At 42.3% G+C, this 25,385-nt stretch overlaps 2 protein-coding genes across 6 annotated transcripts in view; both read left to right on the top strand.

Moving 5' to 3' along the window:
* The window catches only part of LOC140521413 (cadherin-1-like), a 64,410-nt gene extending 48,947 nt beyond the window's left edge, over positions 1-15,463 (top strand). The window contains exons 7-16 of the mRNA XM_072636416.1: positions 142-317; positions 1,043-1,171; positions 1,998-2,180; positions 2,400-2,644; positions 4,120-4,265; positions 5,415-5,639; positions 7,412-7,642; positions 11,159-11,289; positions 11,905-12,048; positions 13,712-15,463. Of these exons, the coding sequence (XP_072492517.1) occupies positions 142-317; positions 1,043-1,171; positions 1,998-2,180; positions 2,400-2,644; positions 4,120-4,265; positions 5,415-5,639; positions 7,412-7,642; positions 11,159-11,289; positions 11,905-12,048; positions 13,712-13,921 (1,820 nt within the window). The 3' untranslated portion in view covers positions 13,922-15,463. The remainder of the gene's footprint in view (positions 1-141; positions 318-1,042; positions 1,172-1,997; positions 2,181-2,399; positions 2,645-4,119; positions 4,266-5,414; positions 5,640-7,411; positions 7,643-11,158; positions 11,290-11,904; positions 12,049-13,711) is intronic.
* A 6,095-nt stretch (positions 15,464-21,558) lies between these two features.
* Positions 21,559-25,385, top strand: part of TANGO6 (transport and golgi organization 6 homolog) — a 219,491-nt gene continuing 215,664 nt past the window's right edge. For 4 of the 5 annotated variants that reach the window (XR_011972924.1, XM_072636420.1, XM_072636418.1 and 1 more), the window contains exon 1: positions 21,566-21,713. Coding sequence is in view for 4 of the 5 variants with exons in the window: in XM_072636420.1 (XP_072492521.1) it covers positions 21,566-21,713 (148 nt within the window). In the remaining variant the exon portion in view is untranslated. Of the gene's footprint in view, positions 21,714-25,385 lie in introns of all 5 variants that reach the window. The other variant, XM_072636417.1, reaches the window with a different exon arrangement.

A 25,385-nucleotide genomic window follows, 5' to 3' on the forward strand; every position in this document is an offset into this window, starting at 1 on the left:
GGGTACCTAATTATGTTCTCAGACCCTTCAGTATACCTCCACTTAAGGACATCATTGATGGGGGTGAATGTTGTCCAGATATCTTATTGTGTCCTGAGTGGTACCTGGGCCTTAAACTGCTCTCTCCTTTCAAATTTCCAGGTACCTCTGTGATGCAGGTGTCAGCCACTGATAAGGATGATGATGAGAATACTTACAATGCTTTGATCGCCTATTCCATCCTCAGCCAAGAGCCCAAGGCACCCCATGATAACATGTTCACCATCAACCGGGGAAATGGAATCATCAGTGTGGTCACACCTGGCCTAGATAGAGAGGTCAGTGTGTGTGTGTGTGTGTGTGTGTGTGTGTGTGTGTTTGTCACAGCCAACAATATTTCTGAAAGCCTAAGGTGATGGGTAAATGATCCTTTTTCTCCTGAAGCTCTCAGGTATGCACGGCTTAAGCTTGGAGAGCAGAGCTACTGATTTCAGAGCAGACCATGATTTGGAAAAAAAGTTCACTTGACCTCCATGAGCATGGGGTTCATTACAATTCATCAGGGTGACTAGATCTACCTGTCATACATGCCATTTTTCTGGGCTGGGAACAGGCTTAACCATTTTTTTTTGTCAACCTTCAGCAATCACAAAAACCCCAGGATGGCCTCAGTTTCCCTGCTCCACTCCTTAGGTCTACCTTCCCATCATTTATGATTTGTTTGACTTATTAAAATCCAGTGAGGTAAATTTGAATATTCAGGGCATTATTAAGAATTTGATTGTGAAGGGTCAGGTGTCAATTTACCCAGATCCTTCGGGCCAAATGGAATCCCTGTTGAGCTCTATTTATGAGTTTCTGGATTGATGGTCTGAGTAGGTATCCAATAATTTGCTTATTTAGAAGAGCGATTTAGCTCTTACTTTGCTGGCTCTATGCTGGTTTCTCAGTTTAAAAATTAGAAGGAAGGGGAATATGAATGTCTTCAGTGACTTAGGAAAGGGTTTCAAAAAATTTTGGCATACCGTGTGTTGGTTCTGATGATTGTGTGTTTGTTTTGCAGACCAACCCAGAATATACACTGATCGTCCAAGCTGCTGACTTGGATGGGGAGGGTCTAAGCACCACAGCCACAGCGGTGATTACAGTCACTGATGCAAATGACAACCCTCCTATCTTCAACCCAACTACGGTAAGCCTGGAACCTCTCCTGGTTGTAGTTTGTGGTATTCCCAGTAGCTTTGTATGGAAATGCCAATACAGCTCAACAAAGTTACAAACTCACTGAAACTGGAGACTGTGTGTATGTGTGTATTTATGTATGCGTGTACATAACATATTTATGATAGGAGCCCTGTCTTCCACTACTGTTTGGATTTGCTTCATTTGGCCACTGGGACAAATGGATGGAAGTTACAGAGGAAATTTGGAGCTAGTATGAGGAAGAATTTCTTAATAAGTAGAGCTGTCTCAGAATAGACGCTTTCAGTGAATTTCCAGGCTTTAAGAGTAGCTTATATGACTACTTGTTGGAGTCCATACATTTAAAACTGGAAATGACCTTAGAAGTCATTTAGTCTAGTGCTTTCATTTAGCATATAAGGCAACCAAGGCCCAGAGAAGTCTATTCAACTTGTCCAAGGTCCTGTAAGTAATAAGCAATCAAATCAGGCTTTGAACCTTGTTCCACTGTTCCACATTGTAAAGAGGATTCATGTTTCTGGTGGATATTAGGCTTGGCAACAGCCTGACTTCTGCCAACTTGACTCTAGCTATATGAGAGTGTCAGAAGTAGCCTCAAAATTTGTGAAACTTAGTTTAATCCAGGCATTAATGGATTAATCAAAGCATTTATGGATGGCTTATTTCTTGCATAGAAATCTGGATCCATTTAGGCAGCTTTCAAATTATTTCTGTGAAAACTGCTCTCAGACTTGGTAGGGCCATGAGACCTTCAGTTCTTATGGTGTTCAGCCTCAATAGGTCATCACTGACCTGTTCTCTCTTTTGCTTTGCAGTATGTGGGTCAAGTGTTGGAGAACGAAGTGGACGCGGTCATTACAAAGTTGAAAGTGACTGATGCAGATGTTCCTAATACCCCAGCATGGACAGCAGTATATTCTGTCCTTAATGATGAAAAAGGTCTCTTTGCTGTTACCACTGACCCAGCAACCAATGAAGGAATTTTAAAAACAGCCAAGGTTTGTGTGTGTGTGGTATGGGGAGATGGGCAGAGACAATAGGAAGTTGCCATGGGTTGCTATCTAGTCTGGTTTTCCCAATGGCAGATTTGGTGATAGTTAATGTGTTTGTTTTGTGGTCGCTGTTATTATTTTTTATTACTTTTAATTCCAGGCAAATTCTTTTTTCCAACAAAACGTTGATCTTACTATTTCTCTATTTGCTCCTTTCTTTATTAGGGTTTGGATTTTGAGACAAAACAGCAATACATTCTTCACGTAACAGTAGTAAACGAGGTTCCGTTTGTTGTCAGTCTCCCTACCTCCACAGCCACGGTCACCGTGGATGTCATGGATGTGAATGAAGCCCCAGTCTTTATGCCACCAGTTATGAAATTGGAGATACCAGAGGATTTGGGGGTAGGAGAGAAAATTACAACCTACACCGCTCAGGATCCTGACAAGTTTCTGTCACAGAAGATAACGTAAGAGTGAAGGATGATATGCACGCACGTGTACATACACATGCATGTTTGTGATAACCAAATTATTTTGCATGTTAATAGATTCAATTCTGGTAAAATGGAAGAGCACTAGAATTGACGTTTAGAAAATCCCCTTGTTTCTAGTTCTAGCTATCAGTAGCTGTTAGTTAACCTCAGAGCCTCCATTTCCTTATCTGCAAAATGGAAATAATGTATACCTATGCCAGGAAATGTGTTGATATTGGTCAGGTGTTTTGAAAACCTTAAATGCTAGCTATTGTTATTACTTCGCAATTTTTTAAAGCTTTTTAAAAAGCATTTTGGAAGGATGTGACTCAGGGTCATGCAGCTAGTAAGTGTCTTAAGGCTAAATTTGAACTCAGGTCCTCCAGGCCCAGTGCTCTATCCACTGTGCCACCTAGATGTCCTACTCTGTGATTCTTAAGAGAAAAACTCTATAAGCCCACAAGATTCCCATTAGACTAGGTAACCAGACCAAGGATTTTGCCTTATCTAAGTCATCTTGACATTTCGTGCCTGTCTGGACTCTGCTGCTGGAAAACCATTTGGAGAAGACATAACTTTAAGGCTGTTGTGCACAGTATAAGTAATCTGAGGGGCATCAATTTTGAGTTCGTTAGCTAAAAGTTGATTCCAAAGTTCACTAAAATGGTTTCCAATCAAAAGTTTTAACACTGACCAGTTTTTAAATGTAAGTATAAGTGCGTTTTTTTAAAGGCTACAATAGCATAACCTGGGCAAATAACATTGGAATGTAGTGTTTGTTATGTGTTATTAGATGGTGTTTGTTTTGCAGTGGTTCAGAGTATTTTTGTCCAGGTGACCCATCACCTACTTTCTCTCTACCCCCTCCCTCTGCCCCCCAATGAGAAAGAAAAATAAAACCCTAATAAAACCATGCATAGTCACGCAAAATAAATTCCTGCATTGGCTCCCTGACCTCCCTCCACCTAAGAAATGGCAGCTCCCTGAGTCCATCCCCTCGGGTAGGAGATGGGTAGCATGCTTCATTGTGGAAACTCCATCTTTTACAAACTAGTTCAGGCATGAGATCCATGGACCCTGAGGGGTTTTATACTCTTTCTCCTTAGATGAAGCTTACTTTCTGTTCTCCATTACTCACACCATGATTAGATCATGATAGAAATCAGCTCTCCTTAGGTATGGCCTATTTGCATTCACTTAGTTCCCTGTCCGTTTGTCTACTATAGAGATATGGACGTGAAAAGATAGGATGATGTAGTGAATGGAGAGCGTGTCTTGAATGAAATTAGAGATCTTTTTGGTTTTGTTTTTTAAAGAGAGTAAATAAACCTGGACACTAAGTTTTATCTTTGAACTATTTTGGTTTCTTGGCTACCTTATGAATACCAGCAAGAGTTCACTGGGGATGTATTTAAATGGACTAATGTAAAGACTGGCTCGATGATGTACATTCCTTGCCATCCTTTCAGGTATCGAATGTGGAGGGATCCAGCCAATTGGCTGGACATCAATCCTGACTCCGGGGTCATTACCACGCGGGACAATCTGGATAGAGAGAATGTTGAGCATGTGAAGGACAGTAGCTACACAGCCCTCATCGTGGCTGTGGATGATGGTAGGGATGTCATTGCTTCTATTTCTTTCTGCTCTTTTCTTACCCTCTCATTCTGCCTCCAAAGGCATCAGCCTTGAGTTTGGGGTTTTGTTTGTTTTGAAAGGATAAGAGAAGAGATGGTTCATACTTCACTGGATACACAGCATGTTGAATAATTGTTTTCCATTTTTTTAACCTTTTTGAAAATTGTGATCATCAAATGTAGATGAATATTTCAACATAAAAGGAATTTTAAGAGGATAGTGTATATGAGACCAAGAACTTCTACTGTTAAGTTTTTTTAAGTATATCTTGAATGGTAGTAATAAAAGTTGCCCCTTCTGAACTTTTACTTTCCTTTATGAATTTTTAATGTTGATTTTTTCCTCTTTTTTCTTATCTATATCACTGCCTATACTTTCCTTTCCTCCTTTGCTCCTTGTAACAAATAAATATAGTCAAACAATGCAAAGGAGAACATAGACACGGGCCACATATGAGAACATATGCCCTTACCCTGTACCTCTGCTTCACCTTCTCTCTGCCAAGAGGCAGGAGGCACATTTCATTGTCAGTCTTTTTTCAGGTCTGCATTGCTCTAAGTTCTGAGGTCCTTCCATATTGTTCTCCTCTACCTCCTTGGGCTGATCATGTAAATTGCTATCTTGGCTCTGTTCACTTAATTCCATTCCTTCAAACTGATCTTCACAGATATCCCAAGTCTGCCATACTTAGGATTTTTCTGTTGATAAGGAAATTATATTCCATTACAATAACATTTTCCATAAGCCATCTGACTTGCAGCCACTTACTGTTCTTGACAAAATTCCTTCACATATAGTGTGAGCCTGATTCTAAAATCTTATCTCATAATCATGGAAGTATTGCTTCCTTAATTAAAGGAGTTGAATGAAATCAGTATTGAGGGCCTACTTACCATTTAATCTTTTAGGGTGGGGGGGATGGCTGATTATAGGTGAGCTTGGTTTATTGTGGGAGGGTAGATATGTTTGGAAGATAGTTACTGGGGTTTTAGGAGATTAGAAAGTGTAGAAAGACCAGATAAAAGAGGAAAGTAATAAAGATCCATTATAGGTTATTGAATGAGGTAGTACCATTTCTTCTTCTCTTCTTCCAGCTGAGATGTCTTTCTCTGCTTCTTTTCCTTAGGTTCTCCTTCTGCCACAGGCACAGGAACCCTTCAGTTGTTTCTCTCGGACGTAAATGATAATGGCCCAGTACCAGAACCTCGAACCTTTGACTTTTGCCAGAGGAATCCAGAGCCTCAGATTATAAATATTGAGGATCCAGACCTTCCACCAAATACTTCACCCTTCATGGCAGAATTAACACATGGAGCTAGTGTTAACTGGACTATTGAATTTAATGATATTGGTAGGTATCCAAATCTCTTTGCAAGCTGAGGATTGGAAGGACATGGCTTCTTCAATTTTCTGTCTACAATAGTCAGTTATAGTCAGTAAACATTAAATCCCTCCTGTGTGCCAGAAACTATGATACAGATACATAAAAGGAAAGAGTCTCTGTCTTTCATGGTCCAGCTGAAATGTTGGACCATGGTGGAGATTTCAGAGAAGTCCCACTATTAGTTTTGCTTGATTTCCATTTGGGAATAGGGCAGCTAGATGGTACAGTGGATAGAGCAGAAGTGTAGGAGTCAGGAGGACCTGACTTCAAATCTCACCTCAGACCTATTCACTGAATGGTTGTTACCTCACTTGCTCCCATTGCATCCTGGGCCATCTCCAGTCATCCTGATGAATATCTGGCCACCGGACCCAGATGGCTCTGGAAGAGAAAGGGAGGCTGGTGACTTTGCACAGCCCTCCCTCACTCATATCAAAGTCAGCTACAAGTTATGTCATCATCTTGATGTCATAGTCCTCTTCGAGAATGAAGGAAAAACATAAAAATACCCCAGAACTTAGCACAGTGCCTGGCATGTAGGTGTTTAATAGTAGTGTGTAATAAATATTTATTGAATTGAAAATAGTATAATCAGGTGGGAAATCCCCACCTGGGGAATTGATGGCCCCACCCTCCAGTCAGAGAGGTAGAAAGTGGTGATCCAAATAGAAGATAGAAGGGAGAATCCCAAGGCTGAGATTTTCCCAACAAGGAGCTTCCTGGGGTATGGTGGAAAAGGGAGTCAGAGAAATCCCAAAGTAGTGAGGCCAGGTGAGAAATGAGATATTGTCTCCTATTTTTCTTGCTTGCCCACTACAAACAGGGAAAAGTATTGCTAAGAATATTTTGGTCTGATTGGCTTTGTGACTTTTCTCTCATATATCTGCAAATTGATATCTAGAATGGTTGGACAATTTTTTTCGGGGTCAAACTGGAAAGCATTCTAGGTCCAAAACTGTTATGTAACAGCTAAAAAGATCTTTTCATGGTTATAGAAGCATAGAGCTGATAGGGACATTGAAAATGGTGTGGTCCAATCTTAACCTGAAGTAGGGGCCTTCTGCTTGTTAAGAAATTCTTTATTGAGCCCTGGGTCTGCCTTTCAATGGTTTTCACTTCATCCATTAGCCCAACTTATACTCCTTAGAGCAAATTACTACTACTACTACTACTACTACTACTACTACTACTACTACTACTACCACCATTACCCCATTGTCACTTGAATTTGAGGTCTGGGGGTGGATTCTTGGTGCCTTCCCTCCCCAAGAGAGTAATATAATGCAGGACTGGACTCTGTCTTTGGAGCTCAAAGGACCAGAAATGGGAGAAAGTTTTCTTCGGGATCCCAATTATGTCACTATTCCAATGTTGGTCACATAGCACAAGTAGATCATTTGTTCATGAATAGAAAGAACTAGAAATTGGACTCTGGTTTTGGATTCTGAAAGCAAGTTGTCACTTTGAGCCTCAACTTATTCAGCTATAAAGTGAAAAGGCTGAATTACTTACCTAAGTTCTAGGGTCCCACCCATTTCTAAAATTTTACTGATCTACATTTAGTTCCCTTTTCTGTTTCTTTGGTATTGCATTGAAATATGGTTGATTCCTTTCATATTTTACTCTAGAACAAAGATTCTTGCCCTGTGTGCCCTGAACCCCTATGAATTACAGATTTCACGGAATCTATGAATTTGTTTTTTATTTAAGGAACTGTATTTCTTATGCTCTCTTAACAGGAAGAGAATCTCTGACTTTGAAGCCAAAGAAAGAATTAGAAATTGGGGAATATAAGATAAATCTCAAACTGATAGACAACCAGAATAAAGACCAGGTGACCACCTTGGAGGTATACGTATGTGACTGTGAAGGTGCTGTAACCAAGTGTGTGAGGACAGGTGTGATCGCCCAGACCGGCGTAGGTGTGCCAGTCATCCTGGGAATACTAGGAGGAATCCTTGCATTGCTGAGTAAGTAGCTAATTAAGAGGTGCCATCTTTTGCAAGTTCTTGGACTTCATTGGCTTATCTCTTACAAATGGTGAAGAATCAGTCAAGTAAACAAGTACTTTCTGTGTGCCAGGTGCTGTGCTAAAAGAAAACCTCTCCTCCCAAGCAGTTTGTAGTCTAATGTAGGAAGACATAAAAGGGAGATGAAAATCCCATTGAGGAGTACAGGGATAGAGTAAGAAGATAGCTGACACAGTAGAGACATTCAGAGAGGCAGGAAATGGGGAAGAATCAGGAAAGTAGTTATTATTAAAACGGAACTGACTCTATTTGGTCCTCTAGGGTTTGGGGTCTGCTATTGTGGCCTCACAAAAAGGATAAGGTAGATGCTTTGACTTAATTTTGATGTCCACGGAACATTGGTTAGATGCTACAGGATTTGAGAGAGGGAAGTAGGGTGAACAGTGTGAGCTGGAGTAGTCATGTAATAGGACTTTAAGTGAGCCTTGGAGGATGGGTAGAATTTGGATATGTAGAAGACCTAGAATTCTAGGTATGGAAGACAACATGAAGAAAAACACAGAGAGCAGACACTCCTTTTTATTTGTGGTACCACTATCCCTAAACACTTGCTCTCACCCTGAAGTCAGCCAGACTTGAAGTATCAGTATCTTTTGATGCTTCATTGTTTCATTTTGACAAGATCTTATGCCTGTTCCTTCATCTCAACTGTTAAGGAATTTGTTAAGAGCTTCCGAACTCATCTCAAAGCCAGTCTTTGAGGTTCCCTATTACCTCTAGAAGAAAATACAGCCACCAGTAGTCCCAGGTCCATCTTACCTTTCCCTCATCACTTCATTTAGCCTGTCTTTTTTTTTTTTTAATTTGTTTTCAGTGTTCTACAATCACTTCCATATAACTTAGATTTTTTTTTCCCCTCCCTCCCTCTCCTTCCCCACTACTTCCCCCTTTCCTCCTTGAGACAGCACACAGTTTTATATAGGTTCCACACATACATTCTTATTAAAACATTTTCACCTTAATCATGTTGCACAGAAGAATTAAAATGAATGGGAAAAATCATAACACAAAACATAATGCAAAAGGATGGTCTGCTTCATCCTGCGATCCAGTTCCATAATTCTTTCTCCGGATATGGAAGGCATTTTTGCCTTAAGAGACCATTGGGAATTTTTTTAAGTCCTTGCATTGCAATGAAGTACTAAGTCTACCAGAATAAATCCTAGCACACTGTGGTTGTTGCTGTGCACAAAGTTCTCCTAGTTCTGCTCCTTTCACTCGGCATCAGATCATACAGGTCTTTCCAATCCTCGTGGTCTAGGATTAGCAGCTTCAGGATTTGGAGATGCCATTTCTAAGTCAGAAAAGGGATCTTTAGGTCAATTCTTGAATGGCCTTGCCTTGGAAATGACAGGAAATCCTAATGTTGACCAAGCATGCCATGTTGTATGTTTATTTCAATAGCACTTGGTTCAGTCTGTTTATACGCACTTAAGCACCTACTAGGTGTCAGGCACCGTGCTAGGTGCATTGGGGATACAAATAGGAAGAGATCTGTAGGGGTTAACAGTCCAACAGTGGGAACAATAAATGAGTAAAGTTTAACCACTAATGATTTAGCCATCCTATGTCCTAGGTGCTTTCTCCCATTCATTTTCATAAGTTTTAAATTTTCTCCCCATCCCACCCCTCTCCTTCCCCAAGATGGCATGCAATCTTATTTGGGTTCTGCACATATATTCCTGTTAAACACATTTTCACATTAGTCATTTTGCATGGAAGAATTATAGTGAATGAGAGAAACCATGAGAAAAACAAAACATAACAAAAGAGAAAATAGTCTGCTTCATTCTGTGTTCCAACTCCATAGTTCTTTCTCTGGATGTGGATGGTATTTTGCATCATGAGTACTTTGGAAATGTTTTAAGTCCTTGCATTACTGAGAAGGGCTAAGTCCAATCAAAATCAGCACACTGTTACTGTTTGTAATGTTTTCCTGGTTCTGCTCACTTCACTCAGTATCAGTTCTTTCCAGGTTTTTCTGTTCATCATTTCTTATAGCACAATAGAATTCCATTACATTCATACTTGTACTGAACAACTTGTTCAGCCATTCCCCAATTGATGGGTATCCCCTCAATTTCCAGTTCAGAACTGCTATAAATATTTTTGTACATGTGTACATTTTATGATCACTTTGAGATACAACCCTAGAAGAGATATTGCTGGGTCCAAGGGTATGCACATTTTTGTAGCCCTTTGGGCATAGTTCCAAATTGCTCTCCAGAATTGATAGATCAACTCACAGCTCCACCAACAATGAATTAATGGTCCAACTCTCCCATATCTTCTCCAACATTTATTATTTTCCTGTTTTGTCATGTTAGCCAATCTGATAGGTGTGATGTGGTATCTCACAGTTGTTTTGATTTGCATTTCTCTAATCAACAGTGATTTAGAGCATTTTTTTCATATTACTATAGATCATTTTAATTTCTTCCCCTGAAAACTGCCTGTTCATATCCTTTGACCATTTATCAATTGGGGAATGACTTGTGTTCTTGTAAATTTGACTGAGTTCTCTGTCTTAGAAATAAGGCCTTTATCACAGACACTAATTGTAAAATTTTTTTCCTCAGTTTTCTGTTTCCCTCCTAATCTTGGTTACATCAGTAGGTTGTCTTTTCTTCATTTGACAACTAAGGAAACTGAGGTTGAGAGGTTAAGAACTTAAATAGGGTTATAGCACATAAATATCTTAAAGCCAGTTTGAACCTAAATTTTTTAAAAAATATTTTAATAGTATTTTATTTTTCCAGTTACATGTAAAGATTTTTTTCCCTCCTCCCCCCCCAAAAATAGGTTAGACATGTATAATCATGTTAAACATATTTCCACGTTTCCATTGAGCCTAAGTTTTGATAACTCTACCCACACCACATCCAATCTTGAAATGAGCTTTTCCAAATCGTTAACTTATAGTAGAGTCTGTCATTGGGCTCATAGACTCATTTCCTACTTGGTAGGACCAACAGGAGCTTACACTTGACTCAGGCTCCCCATCCAGACGATATATTTGACAGAGAACTTGAAGTTATGTGTGTATTAAGACATATTTCACCTAGTTGTTTCTTTGTTGAGGAATACTGTTAGAAATGAACTCAACTTTGCCACTGCTCTTACGAATTTGGTATGGATTTGGGAGGCATAATTTTATTTATTTAAATTATTTAATCTAATCATTTATTTAATTTTATTTATGTTTGATAGGGACAAGAGATCCTTATTCATGTCCTCTGTGGTTTATTTACAGCAAGAAAGAACTGAGCCAGTGAAATTTAGTGTTGAGATAAAAAATAAAACTTGGATTTTAATGACATTCCTTAATTTCATGTTTCTCCAAGCATTCCGATGGGCCTGGAGCAGATTCTAATCATATATGGGCTTTTGTTGCCACCTCATTATTCTCTGGTGCCATTTGCTGTCCTTCTCATTCATCTGCTTCTTATCACTTAGTTTTACTGCTGCTCCTGCTTCTCTTTATCCGAAGAAGACCAGTGGTGAAAGAGCCTTTACTGCCTCCCGAGGATGACACCAGGGACAACGTCTATTATTATGATGAAGAGGGAGGTGGAGAAGAAGACCAGGTTGGTCTAAGTGCCCCTTTACAAAAGTTCAAAGGCAGAAGCCAGTTATGTGTCCCTGCTACTCCTTAATTAAAGTCTGGACTTTAATTAAGCAGCCTTGTTGGACCTTTACTTGTTTAGTTAAATCTGATTTTGTAGCTAGGCTGAATTCAAGCCCACAGGCTTTTGCTGCTCTGCTAGAAATTACCTAGGCAATCCAGAATCTCTTAATGAGTACACTTTCCCTCTGTCTTCTTAGAAATTCATCTAGTTCTAATATAGAGAGGATTTAATCAATATATATAACTTTAAGGCTTTTATAGCACATTATATCATCTTAACCACCAATACTTCTCTCAAGTAGGTAGCACATATAGGTGGCGTTGCATTTGACAGATAAGGCAATTGAGGCTCACAAGGCTAGTATATGTGAGAAGAGGCTAGTATATGTGAGAAAAGGGATCTAAATTTTATGCCTTAAGTTAGTATAGACATTTATATCCTGCTGAAAACTTACCCAGAATAATCCATGATCTGTAATCTGTTTACCCTTGACATACTTGGTTCCTTTTGGGGCAACCCATTGCTTATAATTTAGTATTTTTAAAAATTTGTTTTCCACTTTTTTCTGTAAAGGACTTTGACCTGAGTCAGTTGCACCGGGGCCTGGATGCTCGACCAGAAGTGATTCGTAATGATGTGGCACCAACACTCATGAGTGTCCCCCAGTATCGCCCTCGCCCAGCAAATCCTGATGAAATTGGCAATTTCATTGATGAGGTAAAGAAACAGTTCAAGAACCACACTGTAATTTGTGTTTAAACTTAGCAATTGTCCTTTCAGCAAAGAGGAAGAAGCAAGAGCCCTTGGGCTTGTCTTCTCTCCTCCTTTCCATGGTTTCTCTAGGTAGGATCTCAAAGTTACCTCATTTTAATGGGGATTTATTGAGCTTCAGATCAGCCCTAGAGAATTGAGAAAGTCTGCATGGCAAAAATAAGAGCCCCTCAAATTGAGAAGCATCAGAATATTCATTCACCAAAAACTGATCAGCAGCACAGGGCCAAGGAGGGAATGCCTGTCAGATTTTTAGATAGTACCAAACTGGGATGTTGTATGTCAATTATGATTCACGGATATCTTGAGCGTGTATAAGGACAGGCCAAATTGGATGGTAAAGCTTCTTAGTGTCTGGGATGTGGGAAGGTATGGCTAGACAACAGAATCCATGGTAATTTGAGCTGGGAAAAACCCTTAGATCTTCTAATCTGGGGAGTCCATGAACTTGGATGGAAAAAAATATGATATCTTTGGTCACCTTTTTAATCCTCTGCATTTTATTTATGCATTAAGGCATCAGGATTAAGTGACTTGCCCAGAGTCACACAACTATTAAGTCTCTGAGGCTTCATTTGAACCTTGGTCCTTTTGACTCCGCTCTACCACTTAGCTGCCCTGATAAGAACTTCTTTTCACCTAGCTCCATTTTACAGGCAAGGAAATCCAGGTCTCAGGGGTCAAATAACTCTCCCACAAGATCATTACTTAACTGAAATTGAATTTGAACCTATGCCTTCTGGTTCTAAATCAGTACTTTGTCCACTGTGCCACATTGCCTACTTGGCTTAGTCCAAAACCCAAGAGGGAGGAGGTGGTGGATGTGATGGAAAGAGGGCCTGGGGTAAGGACATGCCTGTGTGATCTTTGGCAATTCGTGTAAACTTGCTGAGGCCTCGTTTCCTGAATGTAAAAATGAAGGTGTTGGACAAACCATCCTTCTCTTCCAAGTCTCTTCCAAATGCCGGTCTAGAATCCTCCAATATTTTGGTGGCAATGTAGGTGTTCAACTAAAAATAAATGTGTGTAGGTATATCTCTATACGTATGTATAGACTTGTATAGGCAAGGGTTTTCCACAGTGACTCCCAAAATTCATTGCCTAACAATATATTGACTTCCATACCCATAGTTCCCCATACCTTTTGCTAAAAAGGGAGGACAATATAGAGGTATCTAGAATATTTTTTAAGGGTGACCTCTACCCTTTTTAGAAGCCACCAAGAAGGCATAGCAGCCATGGAAGTCATAGGAAGTGAGGTGGTGCAATGGATAGAGCACTTGACCAGGAGTCAGGAAGACCCAAGTTCAAATCTAGCTTCAAATCTATGTCACTTAACCTCTATCTACCTCACTTTCCTCAGCTATAGAATATGGGGATGATAAAAAACACTTAACTCCCAGTTGAAAGGATCAAATGAGATATGTGTAAAGCACTTAGCGTGTGGCACGTAGTTGGTGCTTAATAAATGCCTTTTCCCTTCCCCTTCAGCTGTTTGGAAGGATAAGTTAGGAAGGTGCTTGATTATTGCCTTTTGTTCATCTAATTGTATGCCTCAAGAAGCTTGAGCTTTCTTTGACTACCAGATCTGTTCTCCACCTTCTCATAGAACCTGAAGGCTGCTGACAGTGACCCCACAGCGCCTCCTTATGACTCTCTGCTGGTGTTTGACTATGAAGGAAGTGGGTCCGAGGCTGCCTCTCTGAGTTCCCTGAACTCTTCTGGCTCAGATGAAGACCAGGATTACGATTACCTGAACGAATGGGGCAATCGCTTTAAAAAGCTGGCTGACATGTATGGTGGAGGGGAAGATGATTAATGGCAGAGGGTCAAGTCAAGTCAAGAAACAATCTCCAGGGGCTGGGTCATCCCCAAACATAGGGAAAGGGGCATGGATTAGAGCAGTTCTATCCATGCTTCCCTCAACTCTATAACCTAAATAGGATTATTGCTAATTTACAAAGTTAGTTTTTCTATTTTAAGGCTAGTATGAATTCTCTCTGTTCTCACTCTCACCCCTCACCTTTAATTTCTTGGGAGACATGAGTAAAGATTTCAGCAAGTAAAGAAAATCTGTTTCAGAGGCAATTTTCCAATTTTAGAGCACCATGCTCTTTGGATGCTTTTTTGGGGCTCTGCCTAAATTGATGAAAACAGATGGCAGCCAGCCCCCCTTCTCCTTCATGTCTGCATCCCTTTTTTAAATGTGTGTAATGTTTTTTTGTTTTTATTTTACTTTGGTTCTAAATCAATTCTTTCCCTCTCCTATCATCACATCTTCCCAGGCGGGAGCTCTCAGAAGCACATGCCTTACTTGACATTTATGACTAAGAGATTTGTGACTGGTCAACAGCCATTTTATAAACTTGACATCATGTTGTTCGTGATTTTTCCTTTATCACCAGTTCACTATGTACAAATATGTCTCAAATTTTTGAAGGAATACTGGTCATGTAAGTGTCATTATTATTGTTGGAATTCTGTTGGAGAGACATCAAAGAAGAGGCAACTAACAGAAAATAGGGTTGAGTTGTCTTTTTTTTCTTTTCTGTGTCTCAAAAGTAATAGAGTGAAGTAGCGATGCACCAACCAGGGAAGCCTTGATGGTGTAGCCACCAGAGACTGGAGATGATAAGTTAGAGTGGAAGCAATAGAGGAAGCCTCAGTGAAGGAAGCTTTAACATGTCCTTGGAGATGAGAATTCCATCCAGGAAAAGCACTGCTTGTTAAACATTTGTACTCAGAGGGTCTAGCATTCTACACAGATTTCGCAAGTACCTACTTTGGGTCATGACTTCTGGATGCACTAGCAAGCAGATATCAAGAAAATATGAGGAAATTAGCAAGCAGACATCTTTCCTGGAAATAGACTACATTGGTTTGCAGGCTTCTCCCCCTTCTATTAAATCAGCAGGTGAGGCACTGAACAGAAGAACACAGGGGTGAGGAACCTGCACGCTCGAGGCCCCCTGTAAGTCCTCAAATGCGGCCCTTTGACTCAATCCAGACTTCACAGGACAAAATCCAATTCCTAAAAGGATTTGTTCCATCAAACATGGTTCCCCACTCCTGGCTTAGACTCATTGCCACGCACAAAAGAAACATTTTGTCAAAATGGCCATTGACCCTTTGGTGCTTTCTCTTTCATGGTACACTCTTTGTTAGCCCCTGAAATGTCTTCTGTTTTTTTTGCAGCCAAACAAGTCTGTGATGATTTAGCACTGTTTTTAGAATGTATCTGTGCAGGTCCTTTTAAATTTTGTTCACTGTGGATGTGGAACACAGCTGTCATTGATGATGACAAGAATAACACCCTTAAATTCATTTTTATAAATTTTATTAAATAATTTTGTTAAACTGTTGTCAGACTTATGTTATTTAAGTAGGCGCCACAGTCCTGTGCCTCGAGGTAAAATCAGTGGCTCCTGACCCTGGCTTAATGGCAGATCCAAGGCTCAGTTATCTCTGAGAGTGTCATGAATTAATACTAAATATTAAATTTCCTGTGACTTAAAAAGTTCTATGTCCAACAGGATTTTTTTTTAATGGATAGATTTTATTTTGCCACAGCAACAATTAACTATAGCTAGTGTTGACACAGTGCTTTAGGGCTAGCAAAGCACTTTACTATCATCTCACTATAACCTTAAGATGTAGATATTATCATCGCTCCCATTTTACTTGCTCAAGGTTGTACAGCTAGTTAGTGTAAGAAGTAGAATTTTAACCCAGGTCCTGTACTCTATCCCACTGAGTGTTTCCCAACAAATACCACGACTAACTCTTTATAGACTATATATTTTATACATATATACAGCTAGATGCTGCAGTAGGTAGAATGTTGGCACTAGAGTCAGGGGGACTTGAGTTCAAATCCCTCCTCAGATACTTACTAGCTGTGTGACTTACTAGCTAGTTACTTTGCCTCAGTTTCCTCATCTGTAAAATAAGCTGGAGAAGGAAATGGAAAAGCACTCCAGTATCTTTGCCAAGAAAACCCCCATGAGGTCACAGAGTTGGACACACTGAAACAACTCAACAGTAACAGCATATATACAAGTATACATATATATGCCTTACCTGTAGGCATTATATATTTATATCTCTCCCCCCTCCTCCCACCTCCTTCCATGCTTGATAGGTGATCCTTAGATAAGCCCTCTAATGAATCTCTGGGCCCCATTTTCTTCATCTGGGGCTATGCTCAGTGCCCCTCAGCACTGAATCAGTAGGGCCACAGGGCAGCAGTGACACTTCCCTTCCAGGGGTAATAGCAGAGTTGAATACCAGAATTGAAAGTGAAGTGAGAGACTGCCCAAGGACACAGTGTGGGTTAGCCAGGTGAGAAGAGGCCTTGGGCGTAGGGAATGAAAGGGCATTGTCTGGAGCTTTAACAAAATGCACTGTACATATGGGTCCGTTTCTTCTTTCTTTGGAAGACAGAACTAATAAGTTATATCACTGAGTCGAAAGGCATGTGCACATGGTTTAATGGCTTTTTGGCCACAGTTCCAAATTGCTTTGCATTACGACTAGACTAGTTCACAACTCCACCAACAGTGCATTAATATACCATTTCCTTCCCCAAATCCCTTTAGCATTTGTCATTTTCCTTTTTTTGTCAATTTTACCAGTCTGATGGGTTTGAGGGTGGTATCTCAGATTTGCATTTCTCTAATTAGCATAGTGCCTGACACATAGTAGGTGCTCAATGAATGTTTCACTATTGAGAATTATCAGTTATTGATAGTTTTGATTTATTCCTCTGAAAACGGCAAGTGATAACTCATCTTTAATGTTTCTGAATTATGTCTCACTGCAACACACCAACAAGTAAAATGTTAGCACTGGAAAGACTTGACTCTTGTTTTCATGGGAAGCTACAATTTAGCCCAGGAATATATGCCGTTGGGATATCCACTTTCTCTGAGAGATTACAGCTCTCTTCTCCAAGAGACCAGTCCTTTGGGATTTAATGTCATTAGCATAATATCATCCATGAACAAAACATCTGGAAGACTCACCATCCATACCAAATACCTCCTTGATTGGAACTCTGCTCCAGATCAGTTCCATCATGTTGGCAAGCATGGATCTCCCTATTTTATGCTTCATTTACAGTTTCTCTTTGTTTTATAAGGGTAATAATTATAATTATCCATTGTTCTTTTTAAGTTTTTATAAATATACAGATTTTAATTTATACTCTAAAATTTTTATTTTGCCTTTTGTAGCTATTTCTCTTCATTTGACAAACCAGATGTTCACCTACTAAGGTACTTTCTAGGTTCCTTTGATCTCCTTGTTGTGGCAATTAATTTCTCCTAAAATTAACTTTGATTTCATTTTCAGATCTATATTCTCTCTCTTCCATTTCCCCTCCCTCCCCTTCCCCTACTCCCATTAAGAAAGCCAGAAAACCAAAACCAAAACATGTATAGCAAAATAAATTCCCTCACCGGTATGGTATTAATTTGCATTGGTTGAATTTCTGGATAAAATCATTGTTGGTTTTTGTCACTTCTGTTGTGTATCATTTTTGATGTTCAGTTTATTTAAATCTGTTCTTTTAATTGAAGATCACAATGTTCTCATTATTCTGCTTATTACTAATTTTGATCTTAGCTCTAATGAGTTGGTGGTCCGATTATACATTTGATAGCTGACTCAGGCATAATTCCGATATCAGTAACAAGTCTTTTCCCTGTTAAATGTTTCATTCATTATGATCTTATTTAGTCCTTGATATATCCAGTGTCTAACACTAATTTTTTCAAAGAGGATTCATGGTATTACAGAGGCATAAAGCTTATCTCTTACGTCTCGGACTTCTCATTCTTTGTGCACCACATTTTCCCACGTATTTCTCCCCATCCTTACATTCACAATATAGTCACTAAATTTGACAGTATACATTGGTTCTATTTGTAGTGTCTCATCAAGTTCTTTGTAGAATTTCTCTACTACATTCTCAGCAATGAATGTTGGGGCTTAAGGATCAATTATTTTCATGGCAGTCTTGCAGATTCTTAGTACTAATATAGTAACAACAGATGATCATGAAAATGTTTCTTGTTGAATTTTGGGGTAGGAAAAAACACTTTGCCAACTCCTTTCTTTCCCTTTCCAAGGAGTACCTCTGAGGTGTCCATCCTTCCATTTAGCAGCTATTTCCTGTCTTCTAGGATTCAGCTCCTCCAGGAATGTACTCCCTTACTCGTGCCTGGACAACAGGCTCATGTTTAGATTGCCAAATACCATATTAATGTTTATTGATGCCCTAAAATGTCTATAATTCTTAGCCGTGTCTCTCCCCTTTACCACCTCTTGGCTACCATCACCATAGAAGCATAAGAGATATGTATGGAGATTGAGGGCCATCTGTTTTTGTCTCATGGATTGCCATAGCAAGGCATGAAAGGAAAAAGATCGATAATCAGTGCCTCGAGTGCTTTGCTAATATTTGATCAGCTATAATCATTAGGATGAGAAATAACTGGTTTATAATAAGAACATAATCCCGAGTAAGAAGCCTGTGTGGCTGATATGCTATAGTCCCAGGTAAAACCCTGTATTAACCTAGAGGTGTATTAAGCATGTAATCATAAAGATCATCTTTATATCACCGCATACTGAGCTGCCCTAGATTCAGGATGTGATTGGAGGCCTGACCTATCTATAGTATTTATAGTAAATAAATATAGTATTTACTATATTTACCTATCACAAAATATTCTTGTGACTGTGACTAGCTGAGTGATGCCAAAAGGACACTGACCTTGCATAACAAGACCATTTACACCATCCATGAATCAAAGACCCATGAATAACTGTGAATTTTGTATCATGGGGTGATAAACTGTACTGGGCAGACTGTAGACCCCCACCTTTGTTACTCTTAAAAAAGGCTGGTTTCTTTGCCCAGAAAGGCTTCCCAGTTTCTTGTTTACAGGCAACATACATTGATCAAGTGCTTACTATGTGGCAGGCACTGCGCCAAGTGCTAGAGATACAACCACAAGCAAAAAGAAAGACAGGCCCTGCCTTCAAGGAGCTCATGTTCTGATAGATGCTGATAAGTAGGGTTGGGGTTATGTTGGTGTGAAGAGGTGATGTGTGTGTGGAGGGTGGTGTCGTGGCATCTAAGTCTGAAAAGTCAGAAGTCAAGCCAGAAGGTGAATGAAATTTGGCCAGACTGGGTCCCTCCCCAAAATGGAGGCCCTGGGAAGAACTCACCAATGCTCTCCAGCATGGTAGAGAGATATTTCATGATGAGATGGCCACAAGTGCAGAGTGTGAAGACCTCAGGTACTGAGGGATGAACCGAGGAGAGAGTGTAGCCAAGGCATGGTGGCTTAGAAAGTCAAAACTGAGCTAAAAGAGCACCCCCAAAATACTGCCAGGTGGCCAGTGATGTCTTTCTGTAATTAAGTTCTCGGAAAACAGATTTAGTCTGTAACTGGGACCTTGGGTGGCCAAACCTGGCAGAGATCCCAGTCCATGACCTTTGAGAACCTAGGGTAAGCTCTGTGCCCCCATGAATGATTGGGGTAGGACTTTATGAAAGAAAATTGCTTTAATTTCTTCATTGACTGAATAATTCCCCTCATGAGCTCCACTACCAGTAGGGAAAAGGAAAGAAAAATATTTTGAGAGGTGGGTGAGGGGAAGCCTTTATGTGTGCCTTTCTTTGAATCCCCAGTGCTTAGCATGGAGCTTGGCACATAACATAATAAATATTTCCTTCCTTCCCAAGGGAAAACCAACCCAATCCCAAGTTTTGTCCAGTTTCCTGTTTTTTCATTTCCATTTACCTCAACTCCAGCCCTCCTAGGCCTCACTCCAGCTTTCATTCTACCCTCAGAAGCCCTGGTCCATTATTGACAAACCTCTTCATTTTAGATTCCTTCCTCTTGGGCTCCTTCTGGAATTCACAGATGTCCAGTTCCTCCCAGAAGCCTCGGTATTCTCAAGAACAGTAGCTAGCTAGGTCTCCTTGGCTGAGATTGGAGACTGGAGACCTGGACCAATGACCTGCATTACTCTTCTGGGTCTGTTAACTTCTCAATTAAGGAAATAGGCTCCCCAGATGTCACTTACAATGACCTATCACCCCACCTCCTTACGGACTTGATAATTATAAATATGGTTAGGGACTCAAAGTCGAAAGTTCTCTCCGTTGCAGCAAGGGGGAAAATAAATAAATGTGAATCAGGAACAGAACAAGCATCTTAACTTTCCAAAGGAAAGGAATTCCGAAACAATCAAGAATCAGAATGATTAGAACAGGATCTGATAACATGGTTATTAGAATTAGTGGCAAAGTTAGCATTCAGGCCAAGTTGGGGCACAAATAGTTTTTGCAAGTAATGCTGATGACTATCTATGCTATTATCCAGAGGGTACCTCTGGTCTTCCTGATGGCCAAGCCCTGCCAGTTTTAACCTCTGATTATTTTCACTACCAGCCTCTCCTGCTCCTACACTTGAGCTGCTGAACAGAACTGGAGGAAATCATACTTTAAGACTAAGCAATTTGGAGACTTGCCCAGGGACCAGAACCAGGACCACCAGAAGCAGCTTCTTGTTTTTGCTGTTTTCATAGGCCATGGTTTTGTCCCTATTGGGCATTCCCAATAAGAAACTCCCTCTCCCAATACAGGCTGGTACTCCAGCAATCTGTAATCTTACTGCTTGGGACACAGAAAGATTACACAGTTTGCCCAGGGTCACAGACATAAGGCCAGTTCTCTACTATAGACTAAGCCACCCAGCCCGAAGGGGGACTCAATGACTATTGGTTGACCAACAGGATTTAGAGATTTTGAAATTATAAAAATCAAAGAATCCATCCATCACAAGATGTGGAAAGACCTAGGAGAGACGATCAATGGTGCACTGGATAGAAGGGATGGAGTTAGGAAGACCTTGGGTTCAAGTTCCATCCCTGACACCTATTGGCTAGGTGACCTTGGAAAAGTCACCTAACCTCCCCGCCTCTGGCAACAAAGACCCTGGCCCCTTCCTCCTCCTCCCCTTCCCATCCTTCTCCCCCTTCTCCTCCCTTTCTCTCCCTTCTTTCCCCTCCGCCTTCTTTCCCCTCCCCCCTTTTTTCCCCTTCTCCCTTCTTTCCCCTCCTTCCTTCCTTCCCCTTCTCCCTTCTTTCCCCTCCCTCCTTCTTTCCCCTCCCCCTTCTTTCCTCTCCTTTTTTCCCCTCCTTCTTTCTTTCCCCTTCTCCCTTCTTTCCCCTCCCTCCTTCTTTCCCCTCCCCTCTTCTTTCCCCTTCCTTTTTCCTCCCCCTCCCCCTGCAGTCATAGTCCTGGGCGGCTGCGCGGTCGGAGAAGTAATTGACAGCTTCCTTCTTGCAGGGGCGTGGCTGATCGACCCGCGCCGGAATCATCCGGTTAAAACTCCAGCCCTTTTCTGGCCCCGCCCCCGATCCCCACCTCGCGGCCTCACTTAACATGGCGCCGACGTCCGGCCGTGACGTCGGCAGGCGCAGAGGCTGCTGGGAGCGTAACGCCGCTGCGGTGATGGCGGTCCCCGGGCCGCCGGAGCCCGTGGCGTTGGAGCGGATCGTGGGGGCCTTGAAGCTGCTGCTAAGCCCCGGAGGTACGAGGGCCGCGCGGGGCGGTGCTCGCTCCCAGGCCAGGCCGCTTGTCCCCTCTGCCCGCTCCTCCCTTCCCCGAGCCCCGCCGCCCTGCCCGCCCCGCGTGCCTCGGTTCGAGCCCGGCGCGGGAGCGAGAGACCGAGGGCCTCCGGTCAGAGTCGCCCCCTGGCGGACGGACGGACTGACCGCCCTGCGAGCGAGCGAGCCCAGAGCCTTAGCAGCCGCGTGACCCTGGGCCAGTCACTCCCGTGGCCTCCCTCGAGTTGGGATAAAATGGCTCCTCGCCCCGGGTTGTTGGGAGATGTTCATTGTAGAGTTCCGCGCCTCCCTGTCTTTGGAGACAGGGAACTCCCTTCCCCGGGGAGCCGGGGCCCCCACTTGTCTAGCCCGGGGTGGGGGGGACGGAGGCCGGCCGCGAACCTGGGTTCTGCGCCCGGGGCTGTGAGCCCCAAGGAAAGGCAGGAGCGCGGCCTCCTCCGCCCGTGGCACCGATAAGGGAAACTGAGGCCCGGACGGGCAGCGACAGCCCACAAGCATTCATTAAGTGCCTGCTGTATGCCAGGCCCGGCGCTGCGCTGTGGGGGCGCAGGAAAGAGGCGGGAGATGGTTCCTGCCCCCCAGGAGGCTCCGCGTGTGGGTGTGTGACAGATGGGGAAACTGAGGCTGGGCGAGAAAAGCCACGGGAATGGGGAAGGTCTGGCACGGAGTAGGCGCTTAATAAGTGTGTCTCAGCGTGGCACCTGGCACGGAGTAGGAGCTTAATAAGTGTGTCTCAGCGTGGCACCTGGCACGGAGTAGGCGCTTAATAAGTGTGTCTCAGCGTGGCACCTGGCACGGAGTAGGAGCTTAATAAGTGTGGCTCAGCGTGGCACCTGGCACGGAGTAGGCGCTTAATAAGTGTGTCTCAGCGTGGCACCTGGCACGGAGTAGGCGCTTAATAAGTGTGGCTCAGCGTGGCACCTGGCACGGAGTAGGCGCTTAATAAGTGTGTCTCAGCGTGGCACCTGGCACGGAGTAGGCGCTTAATAAGTGTGTCTCAGCGTGGCACCTGGCACGGAGTAGGCGCTTAATAAGTGTGTCTCAGCGTGGCACCTGGCACGGAGTAGGCGCTTAATAAGTGTGTCTCAGCGTGGCACCTGGCACGGAGTAGGCGCTTAATAAGTGTGGCTCAGCGTGGCACCTGGCACGGAGTAGGCGCTTAATAAGTGTGGCTCAGCGTGGCACCTGGCACGGAGTAGGAGCTTAATAAGTGTGGCTCAGCGTGGCACCTGGCACGGAGTAGGCGCTTAATAAGTGTGGCTCAGCGTGGCACCTGGCACGGAGTAGGCACCTGGCACGGAGTAGGCGCTTAATAAGTGTGTCTCAGCGTGGCACCTGGCACGGAGTAGGCGCTTAATAAGTGTGTCTCAGCGTGGCACCTGGCACGGAGTAGGCGCTTAATAAGTGTGTCTCAGCGTGGCACCTGGCACGGAGTAGGCGCTTAATAAGTGTGTCTCAGCGTGGCACCTGGCATGGAGTAGGCGCTTAATAAGTGTGGCTCAGCGTGGCACCTGACACGGAGTAGGCGCTTAATAAGTGTGTGTCATCAACTGCTTAATATTTTGTTGAATGAGGGCACTGAATGCCAGCCAGTTTGGTGTGGGTGGCAAAGGAGTTGGTGGGGGTCATTGTGGACAGTTAGACTGAAGTACAGTGGTAGTAGGCGTTGAGTACCACACCTTATTAACCTAGACTTTCTCTTGCAGGCAGCGGGGAGCCACTCAAGGGTTTTTGAGGGGGGAAGTGATGCTCCAAGTGGTGTTTTAGGGAGACCAAGCGGGCAGTTTGGTGTAAAGGGGGTAAGGTTTGGGTGTTGTGTACAGACACAGAGACCTGCGTTCTAGTTTTGCCTGTGACACCACATGGCTGTTTGACACAGGACGGTCATTTAACCTCTAAATGCTCTAAGCAGGTGGTGTCAGACTCAGCGTGGATTAGGTCACTAATAGGCAGGGATCCCCACAGGCCACATGTTGACTTAGAAAACCACATATTACATTATCTCTTGTACTTCTGTTTATTTTGTTAAATGTTTCTTTTTTAATTTTTAAAAATTTATTTTGAGTTTTCAACATTCACTTTTATAAGATGTTGAGTTCTAAATTTCCCCCTCTCCTCCCCATAGTATTTTTCTTTTTTCTTTTTTTAAAAAAATTATTTGTTTTCCGTGTTCCACAATCACTTCCATATATCTTAGATTTTTTTCTCTCCCTCCCCCTTTTTCACCCTTCCCTCCCCACTCCCTCCCTGAGACAGCGTGCAGTCTTATATAGGTTCTATACATACATTCCTATTAAATACACTTAGTCATGTTAAATAGAAGAATTAAAATGAATGAGAGAAACCATAAAACAAAACAAAAGAAAATGGTCTGCTTCATTCTGCGATCCCATAAATATGTCTTAATTACATTTAAATCTGTTTCTGGGAGTGTTAATGGGCTTCCCAGGCCCAGCATTGGAGACCTGTTCTAGGCAACCAGGCAACACTTGAAACTGCCAATCTGCATTGGTGGAGGGAGTTTTCTCACCAGGAGTTCTCTGTGACAATAAAATTGTAACTCCCACCCCCCAAAAAGCCCTGTCCAAAAAGTATTTGTAGCATGTTTTGGAAGTAAGAGAGACTTAAGTCATTGTGTGAGTACCGTTTCTGAAACTTCACTGATTTTGTAATTTTAGGCAAATCTCTCAACATTTTTTGGCCTCAGTGTCCTTGTCATTAAAACAAAGGTGTTGGACTTCAGGGATGGGGAACCTGCAGCCTTGAGGTCAAGTGTTTGAATTCAATCACAGGACCACATTGAAGACCTAGAGGGTCCCATGTGGCCTTGAGGCCGCAGGTTCCCTACCCCTGGACTAGTTGGTGTCTGAGGTCCTTTCTAGCTCTTCATCTTCAACCCTATGAGAGCAGATGAGAAGTTTAGTTCAGTTGTCTGTGCTTGAAGTGTTAGCTGGAGTAGGGGCAGTGGAAATGGAAAAAAGGGTCAGTCAGGAGAATGATACTGTAAGTCTGGCTTGCCTCCACAGACCTTCATTAGCTGCCTGTGGCTAGGTGCTGGAAGCACAGAGATTGGATCCAAGAGAAGACTGAAGAGTCAAAGAAGTCATGTCATGTAGAGATAGGACAATAGTGGCACCAGTGACTGAAAGGGGGGAGAGGGAACTCATTTAGAGGAGTTTTAGACTAGTAGAATTGGAGATAATGGCAGAATGTCAAAGTAGAAATGTGTAGTAGGCAGTTAGAGAGTGGGGAAGGGAACTCAAGAAAGAAATGAGGACTTGAGACTTTTGACAATGGTTTGGGAGTTCTCTGCAAAGACTGATAGTTACGGCTTTTAGGCTTGGAATGGACCTTGGAAATCATCTCTCCAACTCTCACTAACTTCTCTGGGTCTTAGTTTCCTCATCTGTAAAATGAGGGAGTTTGACCAGTCTCTGAGGTCTGTTTGTAACTCTTAAATTTTAAGGGCATGACCTACATTTTGTAAATTAGGAAATAGAGTTCAAGTCATGAGATCTCCAAAAGGAAAGCGTTTATATAGACCGAAGCAAATTGTTGAGGACAGAACCTTGGGGTTAACCCACTTGTAGGGAATGGGAGCAGGAAGGGTCATGTTGTAGGAGACAAAGAATATT

The sequence above is a fragment of the Notamacropus eugenii genome, chromosome 1, assembly GCF_028372415.1.
Source record: "Notamacropus eugenii isolate mMacEug1 chromosome 1, mMacEug1.pri_v2, whole genome shotgun sequence".
NCBI classification, from domain to species: Eukaryota; Metazoa; Chordata; class Mammalia; order Diprotodontia; family Macropodidae; genus Notamacropus; species Notamacropus eugenii.